The sequence below is a fragment of the Cydia splendana genome, chromosome Z (assembly GCF_910591565.1).
Source record: "Cydia splendana chromosome Z, ilCydSple1.2, whole genome shotgun sequence".
NCBI classification, from domain to species: Eukaryota; Metazoa; Arthropoda; class Insecta; order Lepidoptera; family Tortricidae; genus Cydia; species Cydia splendana.
In genome coordinates, this window is record NC_085987.1 from 29,190,599 (window position 1) to 29,202,348 (window position 11,750).

The following is an 11,750-nucleotide window of genomic DNA, read 5'->3' on the forward strand; positions in this document are numbered from 1 at the left end:
TGACTCAAAACGTGTCGCCTGGGTTACTGAGTCGAAAGAAATGGTTGTCTACTATACTGAGTGGAAAAAAATAATAGGCTCTGGAGGGAAAGTGCCTTAAAACCTTAAGTTGGCTCATTTTACTTAAATTAAACATTCTTTTTTTTTTAAGCAACATCTATAGTTGGTCAAGCAGATCTTGTTAGTAGAAAAAGGCGGCAAAGGATGATGTTTCGCTCCCATACAAGTTTGGCCCAACACTCGCTAAACATGGGAGGTATGAAATGGAAGTCCCGACAGTAATTAGAAATTCACGGACACTTCACAGAACATTATAAAAGCGGGATTTCTCTACGATTTTGAGGTTAGAAATTCTGCCGTAATGGGTATCAATAAGGTATCATCGTACGGATATGTTAAATATTATTATGCCTTATTACAAGGAAATAAGGTGCCGTAAATAGTGTAAACATATCCATGATATTAGGCATTTAAAGGCTGTCAAGGAACAAAAATCGAATGAGTTGATATTAGGTTAATAGATTTTTTTAAATACCTATGATAATACAAACATTCAATACGCGTTCCATAAATTAATAAGCCATAAAATGCGAACCGGAATAGAGTATAACAGTTAGAGCTATTTTATAGTAAAAATTGTTATAGCATCAAATGTAAAACCAATCACTTAAGTAATAGTTATTTGTTTTACAAGGGGGCAAAGTTGTTGTTTAACCGCTCGTGCTAATATTGATACCCGAGCAAACGAAAGATCCCAAAGTTGAACCACGAGCGTAGCGAGTGGTTCGAAAATGGAATCTTGAGCGTTGCGAGGGTTTCAAAGCACGAGGGTTAAACAAAATTTGCCTCCGAGTGAAACACAACATTTTTCACCACACCAACCCGAAGCAAATATTTAATGTAAAATATCAAACAAAATCAAACCAAATAAATCCAAATAAATGTTTTTAAATATTTATCATCTAAAATCATCATTTAAAAGTCAATTCTACCAGCAAACATAAGAAAACAACTCAAAATTTGCATTTGATTATTTTGCCTCACATGTGAATAAAATGCAACTTTGCTATCAGTTTTTGAAGTGCAAAGTAAGCCTTTCCGAGCTGGTGTGGTGAAAACATATTTACTTCAGTTCCAGAGAGAGAAGGGAATATAGTAACCATCACAGGATTGTTATAATAAATTCAATAACTTTTCCAAAAAAGAAAGTTTGTTTATGTTTGCCTAAAAGGCAGTTAATAATAAACTTAAATTATTTCAAATAAATTAGGATTCTTAAGTTGTAGGTTTTTATCATATACGCAATTTATAAATAAGTTAGATATACATTTTCCCTTTACTTTTAGTTTAAGTATTTTAATGTATTTTTAAGTCTACATAGTATAAATATTCGTGTTTTAGTTTAGTTACTTTAAACCTATTTTTGTGTTATTCATACCCTGATATCAAACTAGTGGCTCTGTGAGCTGTAGACCTCGCGAGCAGAGCTTTAAATAACATGGTCCTATAAGAGCTTTAAATATAGTAAATTAAAAAAAAAAAACAATACGAAATGTATGTGTAAAAAAATACAAAAAGTTATAATAATATCCCAGCATACAATTACTGAGGATCGAACCCAGACCCTCTGTGCAAACAGAAAAAGCGAACGTTTACAAACTGAGCCAAATAGTTCTTAGATGGGTTGACGAAATTTAGCTACTCCTTCTCAAATTAAAATTAGTTAAAATTAAATATCTCCATACCTTCGAAACCAGCGAAATAAACTTTCTGAATTTTTGGCCATTTAATCTATAAACATATCTAAACATCGGTATCAACGTTCAAATTTCGTGGCAATGTACGGTTGGCAGAAAAATAAATACAAACAAATCACTTAGTATTTTTAACCTTTATTTTGTATATGTAAATAAAAAAGCCCCTAAATAGTACATTTCCTAATTAGGGTGGTAAAACAAAGAAAGGCCGCGCAATCGCAATTGTTGCGGCCCAAGCTGCAAGCGACATTGACATTTGTTGCCTATTTGGCATTTAGAATTTTTTTTACAAATGGATAATGAAATGAGTATTGAGGTTCTATGACGTATTAAGAATATAAACCTCTTTAAATATATGTACAGTTTACCAAAGTACGATTAAGAATAAAAATAAATTAAATGTTATTTATTACTAATAAATAAAACAATGATACCTATGTATTTCTTTTTTTGCGACCCTTACCAAGTGCCACGAAATTTGAACGTTGATACCGATGTTTAAACATATCTCAAAAAGAAAACACTCGTATGGTACCGATACCACTATTTGTTTAGGCGCGAGCTATCACAACTCCGCCATTTAAAAAAAAATCAAAAAACCGGACGGACAAAAAAAAATTATTTAGACATAGAATCCAGTCACAAAATTTCACGAGATTCGGTTAAGAATTACGACCTGTAGAGGAGAACATCCGGACATACGAAAGCAAAATGCTCCAGTCGAAACGTAGACCTTCGCTACGCTCCGGTCAATAACATTTTATAAAAAAAACAATAATCAATTTTAAAGAAGAAATAAACGACTCCAATGGGGAAAGCCGGTGAAAGTTAATTGTAAATTGGTGCTCATCTAGATTTCATACAATACCATCAAATAAATATGTAATAATTAATATGAAAACACAATCCATAGCGACTCTATTCGTTCTATATTCGTTCGCTATTCACACGCTATTCACTTTTGACGTAAGTCATTTGGGCATGTTACAATTAAAGTCATTGGAAAAAAAAGTTTTTACTGTATCGCAGTTCTGTTTGCAATTTTGATACTTAGTGCTTAAAACAGTATGTCGTTAGTGGTATGAATGTTTTTCTTTGAAGAACATTATAAGTAAGCGTTATTAGCATCAACCATCAGGAACATCGTAGAAATGTATTCTGCTGCCATACATTTTTGTTTAGCTCTAGACGTCCATTTATAAACTGTCATTGATTCTATGTAATGGCGCAGGATGTGTTGATTTGGTTTAATTACTCTTTTACTTATTTTTGTTACTAAGAAGTGTCCGTTGGAATCTAATATATGTATGAGATTGTAAGAAATATGATTAAATTTATCATATATATGTCGGCGGCCGATCGTAAGATCAGGCATATCGTGAAATTCCTAGGTATATCGTGAAACGTGAAAATCTTTGACTCGTTCCCTGAGTCGACGGAGCCCCGCGGGCTCCTATTTCTGGGCAGTTTGCCCTTCGGGCATCTGAAGCAACCAAACGAACCTATCCTACCTATGTATTGGTTTAATGTGACTATCGTCAAAACATTACACAGGAACATTACGATCTGCCTGATCTTACGATCGGCCTACGACATATATATGCTTATCGAATGGTAGGCTAAATTCGGCGTGATCATTTGAAAAATGTAGGTGCGAATAGAAGGATATCGTCTCATAGACCAAAGTATTTAACTATCTATCGGTGTATATACCTATGTACTTAGAAGTCTAAAATATCGTTTATAATAATAATAATAATGAGTTGGTGGCAAATAAGCATACGGACCTCCTGATGGTAAGCTTTCGCCGTAGCCTATGGACGCCCGCAACCCCAGGGTTGTAGCAATCGCGTTACCGACATACCTTTCTTGAAGAACCCCACACCCACACTGATGGAGCTCCAGGAGAAAACCTCGGCAGGGAGCGTCCGCGGGAGGGGCCTCACACTGCGCGATAATGTGAGGATGAACACCCTACCGACGGCGAGCGGTACGGTGATAGAAAGCGGCCGTTGGCATCATGTCAAACAATTTTTCAAAGCACAGCCCATCATTGTACAAGCGGTAGAACACACATATGGAGATACGATATATTTATACTAGGTACATGAATAAAATGTAATTCCATATCAATAAGGTAGTAATTTGCATTTAGTGACCGTAAATCCCAAGTAAATCTATTTTCATCATATTTTTATATTTTACCAAAAATAATCTTCTCTCTTTTCTTGTGTTATTTTCTTATTATCAATACTCTTATAATACTTACAATTAACTATGTTGTTAGCATCTTCCAAAAATCAACAATAAAAACTGGAAACGTAGTCTTAAGTTTATTACAACAATATATGTAATTATTTTATTATTTGCCATTAGTAACAACGCCATCTATTTCTTTTCTGTCCGAATTTAAGTGGCGCCTGGCGGACCGCGTTACGCGTTATGGTAGTTAACTGTTTTGAAGTTAGATGGAGTTCAAGTGCACCGCGAAGCGCTTCCATGTGTGCGTGCTAGCGGGGGGGACGAAGCTAGCGGGTGTGGCTTACGAAACGCTATTCGCGGCTTTGGTAGGGCCTTAAATTTAAGAAAGATGGAAAAGTAAAAAGCACTAGTTCGCACAAAACAACTTTGCGAACGCTAAACAGCTACGTAAAGTAGCACTTTTTGAGCAAATGTATTAAAAAAATGTTTACAGTTTGCGTTCAGAGTTAGTTGAGGTTAAAATCTAGTTAATTATTCTACACCTAGAGACATAGGTAACTCCTTTTATTACGCTGTTAAACAATGGTAAAAATACTTGTGACTGGTAGTCTAATCTGATGGTACCATGTTTTCAAGAATCACAAGTAAAGGTGGCTCTATTTCAAAGCATTAGGCAGCTTGGTTTGAATGTTAACATTTGAAAAGCATAATGAAAACCAACCTCACAGCGGAATATTTGCTCCACAAAGGGGGCTTCGTCCACTATTATAATAGTGGCTGAGCCTAGCCTTTGTAAAGCTAACCTAGGTTGGTTCGTTGTATATTATGTAGTTACTTTATATTATAATATGTCTGTCAAAACAAAACAGAAGGTGCACCGAGTCTCGGTCCCCGACACGAATACACGCCAGGTGTCTGGATCCTGCGCCATCTCCCGCCAGTCTGCTTTTGGAGTTTATACAAAGTTTGGCAACCCACTGAGGACATCACTGGGGGAGGCCTCAGTAGGGTGTGTACGGTACCTGTTTGTTGGCGTAGACGAGTAGACACGCGCGGCCCAGCTCCTCGTGCGCCAGCATGCGGTGCAGCTCCTCGCGGCTGATGCCCAGCCGCTGCCGGTCCGTCGAGTCGATCACCATTATCACGAACTGTGCACACAACATATATATGGTAACGTCACCGACCATGAGACATTTAAGAGAACATTTGAAGTATTTTTGATGTTTTACTGATACGTGTAAAATTTCTACCGCTTTGCGCGTTAAAAGTTGAATGTCTTATTCGTCTTTTATGCTTTCGACGTGTTTGAGGAAAGATAAGTACTGCAATTGGTTTCGACATAATTAACAAATTAAACCTATGTTTTTTTTCTCCAGTTATGGACAGTATGGTATGGCGCCATTTCTTTTATAACTGCTTTATAGTAAATTTAGCCAGTGTTTAAAAACTGAGGTTAAAAACATATTTTTGAGATATTTGTGGTTTACATTCCATTAGATTAGAGGTTTAAGCTAGGAAAAAGGAGCGTTGGCAGGCAAAGAAAAAGATGGGCAGACGATATAATACAGTCAGCAGGAAAATAATGGAGGAGCATCGCCATGAATAGAAGTAGATGGCTTAAGATGGAGGAGGCTTTTACCCAAAAAGAGACTGTGTAATTAAATAAAACAACAGAAAAAAAAAAAGAAAACACGGGAAACAAAGCTTAATAATAATAATAAAGAGGTTAAGAGGATAAGAAGATTAGTAGATTAGATTACTATAGTCTGGCAAGAGTCACTTGTCACTGGAGCATAGGTAGCGAGAACAGTAATATATCTTTCTTACAATAATTGTGCCAGAAAAAGTGTACCTAGCAGTATAATTTATAATTTTACTAACAGAATTGGCTCGCCAGACTGTACGTAAACATGATGTTAGATTTTACATCATTGGACGTAATACATACACAGTTGTACACGGAACAGGAACCTTTTATCTAAACATTCAACACTTTGTTAAAGCCATAGTTTAAAACCCTAAAACGATTGCAACACCATAAGGTTAGGATTTTTATTTCAGGAAAAACGTCGAATTAAAGTTATTAAAAAACCCAACTGTGGCTGGTTTGCAAGCAATTTTATATTATGGCTCATTTAAAATTCCATTCAAGCAAAAAAGTTGTAAACAAGTAGGTATATTCTCCCGTAGTCACATTTTAAAACTATAGATTTTGATAAATTTAAAAATTACATACATCGCATTGGCACCAAATTAGCCACTTACATTTTAAATAATTTTATATTCATACCCAATCGCAAAGCATGCATTGCAGTTGAAATATAGCACTTTTAAGGTATCATTCACTATGGCTACAAGATTGATACTAACAAAGAAAGGAATCTAGCGACTGGATTACTAACATTATACATATAACTTAGAATTGTAAAATCAGGCAGGTATGGCACAAAAGAATTTGGCTTACATTATGTCAATCAAGGGGTGAATTGTACAACAAGGAACTTTGCACACATTGTATCTATAATTTCATAGTGCATGTTTGCTTGTAACTTAATAATATATACATCACTTTTATTTTAACTAACTTGTAACATGATTTAAATTAATTATTTGTACTACATTGTATTTAATATTTACTAGCAAAATACTTTTATGTGAAACTGTCTATGAGTACCTGTCCACAGAATATACTTTTAATGCTTTGAAATGCAGGTACTAGCTTTAATAATTCAATATTCCTTTAAGGACTCAAACCAAGAAAACAGAAGGTTACATAGCACGGCTACCACAAACAGTTAAGTAATATCAAGAAAACAGAAGGTTACATAGCACGGCTACTACAAACAGTTAAGTAATATCATGTTACCAAGTTTTGCTTGTGCAAAAGCAGAAAAATTACTGCAATGCTGTATACAAACATAATGGTAGTAGTTATATGCTGGCAATATAATCAGGGGCACATTACTTTTGCCACAGTCACTTAATATTAAATGAAAGGGTCAGACTAATTTTCTAGGTCTGTTTCCTTCCATAATTAGGTATATTATTTACCTCGCTATTAGTGTAGTATGTGTTCCAAGCAGAGCGCAAGCTCTGTTGCCCGCCTAGGTCCCACATGACAAACCGCAGGTTTTTCCAAACAACCTCTTCCACATTAGAGCCGATCGTGGGCCGCGTGTGTACCGCCTCGCCCAGCAGCAGCTGGTACAGGATGGTAGTCTTGCCTGCATTGTCCAACCCCACTAACACCAACTTGTGCTCTGTAATGTTTGTAAACAACTTGGTTTAATATGTGAAAAGGGCTTGAACGACTTCGGCGCGACATCAACGTGTCGAGAATATCAAGCATCGTTAGCTGGTTGCTGTATATGATATAAATTTCAACACACTATAGTATTGTTTTGACAGGGATAGATTAGTATAAAAGATTTCGTGTGATAAATAATTACTTACCTTCGTTCCCGAAGAGACTCCATATTTTTGAAATTAGCAATCCCATCGCAGCCTGAATGTAGCAAAATGAGGGTGGGTTGTATGCAGAAGACAAAAATGCTACACGGAAGGTAAACTACTTGTTTCACATTTGAAACTCATCGGGCCACTTTTGCCTTGCCCTTATGTTGCGTTAATTAACTAACCTAGAGACTTTTCTCACACTTGTCACAGTTATTTGAAGTAAAACTATTTAGAGTACTTAAATCATACTTTAGTAGAAAAAATATGTTATAATTTACACGTCAAACAGCTCCGAATTCGACATTTTGAACTAAATACAAGGTGAATGAATGGGATGGGCACGGGTAAAAGAGAAGAGAGAGGTAATGTGGGGTCTATTTTATAAGTAAAATATAACTTGAATTAACCATTCAACTTCATTCAAGTGGCATAAGTATTCGCCAGATCTACTAAGATTCATATTTTTTTAATTACCTGTATGTATCAAATATTTCACTGTAAGATAGGTACGTAATACATAATATCCTTGAAGTAAATCAAATTATTGTGCGTTAAAATAAACATGTTAAAAAATGGCTACAACAGAAAGCCTACGTTTCTTTGTCTGCGTCCCTATCGCCCCTATGACCCCTATCGGACACTTTCGGTCAAACTAGAAAGAGTGATAAGGACGCTAATAAACGATATTACGACTGCCGTGGTAGAATCATAAGAATAGGGGTCTACAAGTACAATGTTGCCACAAAAGAAAACTAAAGCTTCCTGACAGAGGGGCTACCGCGAAAACCGAAATTCGCAAATTGCGGGGATCTTACTCTTTTACTCCAATGAAGGCGTGATTAGAGTGACAGAGAAAAATGCCCGCAATTGACGATTTTCGGTATTGGCGGTAGCCCTACAGGAGTCACCGTAAAAGCCTTTACAGACGGGCGTACCAGACCTCGACCTTGGTCCGGTCCGAGACCAGTTCGATCGAGTGAAAGGTGGTCCACCGGTACGTTTGGAGAGCCATTGAATTAAGGCGCGTAATTCAAAATCCGTTACATACAATCACAAACAACTTAAGAAGACACAGCATACATACAATCTTTAACTTTATCTATTAAGTATGTCTAGAATCAGACCGTGAAAAGTCTGCAGCGATTTTGATAGCCCACGCAGTGCAAGTGTCATTTTAAACGTCAAACTTCTATGAAATTATCATAGATATAATATACTATAAAGATTACGTCTAAGCCAGCTGTCACTGTAACCAATTATGTTTAGTGTACGATTAACAATGTAACACCACCTTGCTGTAGCCATGTCGATAAACTATCGACATTTCTTGCAATTATAATTTTACTTCAAAGGTTTAACGATACCTAAAATTAACAAACGCTTTTATTCTTTATTGTGGTTATCAAATCACAATTTTATCGTCACGCCCCAGCAGGGAACGAAGGGAAAGTTCAGATATTTAATTAAAATACATAAATACCAACTAAAACATGTGTTCCGCAATAATTGAATTATTTTATTATATTCTAATATATTCATTATACATTAGCATTTCAATTATGTTTATGTTTAACGAAGATATTGCAGATTCAATTAATAGCTATTTCGTTCCGCTGTGTAGCGTTTAACATAACATGACTCAAATCGACTTTTCACATCCCTAAACGAGCATACATACACGTTTTTACTCACACATACACAGCCTGGATGCACCAAAAAAGGCAACACTGATTTGAAGCTCATCTTGTCAGCAGTACCTATGGTTGTCCTTTTTTAACAAATGGCATTTTTAAAAGAGCGAGGGTAGAGGAGTGATACTAGTTGCTGCGCCGTCAAAGTGAACAGACAACGTTGGGGCCTTGGAAATTATGACGTATAAATAACACTTACACTGCGTGGGCTATCAAATCCGCTGCAGACTTTTCTTGACGCGACTCTATGTCTAATGTTCATAACATTAAATTTAATAATATACACTAGTCTTTCTGTGGACTGTAGACCTCGCGATAAGCATATAAAATAAAAATACTTTCGTTTATAAACTAAATATTTTCACAATTAATTTCTTGAGGTTAGATATGAGGAAATAGGGTATTATTTGAGGTATATTTTACAAAAAAATATTCAACGGTATCGTATCTGGAGGAGCCCAAACTTGGTATGTTTTGAAAATTATTTTTCACGCCACTGTTCGGAAATGTGGCAATAGATGGTCTAAAACCAAGTTGGAAAATAGGCAATCCCATCAAAAACATTACATGTAAAATAAAAAGATGCAAGTCTCGCAATGCAATTCTTCTACTACTACAAAAAAGTTTTGAATCCAAAACGTTCGTTATGTGAAACCAAGTCGGTTATTTCAGTCAGTGCCAGGGGGTGTTAAACCGTATCAATAAGATATCTTTAATTTTTAATATGTATAATGACTTGGCCATCGCACGGCTGCATAATGACACAAGGATCATCGTCAACTAATAAAAATAATTAAACGTAACGCTAGCGCGCTAATCGCATGCAGTTTGAGCATTATACATATTTACGATTACGGTACGAGTAAAGCATCTTTTTACATGTAATATTTTTGATGGGATCTCATCTCTTTTTGTAGGTAGCCCTTCTTTTCGGGTACCACTTCTTGTACGTACGTCAGCTACCACTTTTATCAAAGCTCATATTCATACCCATCCCGCACTATACTCGTACTCATATACCTATACAATACTCATGGCCATACCAAACTATACTTGTACTCATACAATACTCAATACCCAAGTACCGATCCTACAACTCCCACACCATACCCGCACTCATACCTATGCCATATTCATATCCTTACCATACTCATAGCCATACCATACCTACTCGTACTATACACATATAATAGTTACATATATACATAGTCATTCTCACATCGTACATCACAGACCTTTACTTTACCTACTATTTGTTGGAACTGCAACAGTAACTTTGTAATACCATATATTTATATGGGACTACAAACTTACTTATGCAGTTCTTAAATCTTTAAAACGTGATTGATATTGCAATAGTTTTAGGTTTTCTATGTCTTGATAAGCTGAAAACTACTTTTTCACGCCACTGTTCGGAAATGTGGCAATAGATGGTCTAAAACCAAGCTGGAAAGTAGGCAATAGCTGTAGCACCTGAACCACCACTACTACAATGTTTCATTGTTATCATCATCTGTCATTGATGACGGTTCGCTACAGCAATGAGTATCATTTAAAACATAAAAATCAATAAAATGTCTTTTGGCGCAACTTTTTCCTTCAAAAATAAAATTACGTTATTTATAGGACCAATTTCTTGTTTAAAAAAAAGAAATGTCAAAACCTTTCAGTTCATTTTTTTTAACAACTATCCATTCAATAGGGCTACCGCCAATACCGAAAATCGTCAATTGCGGGCATTTTTCTCTGTCACTCTAATTACGCCTTCATTGGAGTAAAAGAGTAAGATCCCCGCAATTTGCGAATTTCGGTTTTCGCGGTAGCCCCTCAGTTCACGCTTAAGACGTTTTTTACTTTTGAAGCTGTTTGTGGTTTTTTTTAACAAAAACGCTTCTAAGTTTAGAGTCGGTTTGAAGCAAATAACAAAAAACGCCTCTTAAAAGTGATAAAAAAAGTAAAAAAGGCGGGATCTGAAAATAGTTACTGAATTGGATAGTGTAAATTGTGTTTGATTAAAAAATACAAGAAACACGTATCTACGCTCGCTATAAAAATGAGTTAGTGAAGAAAATGATATTCTTACGCTGACGCCTACCGAAATTCAAGAGGCAGCACAGGCAGAGGCTAGTAATTTGCTACCAGAGAAATCGCGGGATAGTACTTATAGTTATGCAAATGTTTTCTTATTTCCTCGCAGTAGTTGTGAAAAGCACTATATGTAATGCCTCGGCCGGAAACGCTAAAGATGGACTCGTATTATTAGAGGGCCCCCACTAACGTGTCGGTCCTCAAACTCACTCGTCCATCTTTTAGCGGTTTTCCGTCCTCTTCTACAATGTAGGTACTATTAATTTTAATTTAATACAAGTGACTGAAATGTAATATATTTTTAGAACCGGCTCCGAATGCCCCTTCATTTAATACCACACACAATTGTTTTCTGAACAACAAATATTCTTTTTCCATACAAAAAAAAGATGACGTCATAACTCCTTTCCGTTTATTTTTATTTTTTGGTGCTACGGGTCAAATTAATTCAAATGGTCTAAAGATAAATCGTGCCGATTTTCATACCTTTAACACCATTTGCAGCTAATTCCCGAATTTCAGGCTGTACCGCTAACACTATAGGTGTATACTTTGC

At 35.9% G+C, this 11,750-nt stretch overlaps 2 protein-coding genes across 9 annotated transcripts in view; one reads left to right on the plus strand and one right to left on the minus strand.

Moving 5' to 3' along the window:
* Positions 1-7,775, minus strand: part of LOC134804897 (ADP-ribosylation factor-like protein 5B) — a 288,633-nt gene extending 280,858 nt beyond the window's left edge. For both annotated transcript variants that reach the window (XM_063778211.1, XM_063778210.1), the window contains exons 1-3: positions 7,413-7,775; positions 7,011-7,219; positions 4,982-5,107 (exon numbers count right to left, since the gene is read on the minus strand). In XM_063778211.1, coding sequence (XP_063634281.1) covers positions 4,982-5,107; positions 7,011-7,219; positions 7,413-7,458 — 381 coding nt within the window. In that variant the 5' untranslated portion in view covers positions 7,459-7,775. The remainder of the gene's footprint in view (positions 1-4,981; positions 5,108-7,010; positions 7,220-7,412) is intronic.
* The window catches only part of LOC134804747 (protein AF-10), a 453,368-nt gene that overhangs the window by 358,865 nt on the left and 82,753 nt on the right, over positions 1-11,750 (plus strand). The window lies entirely within an intron of this gene.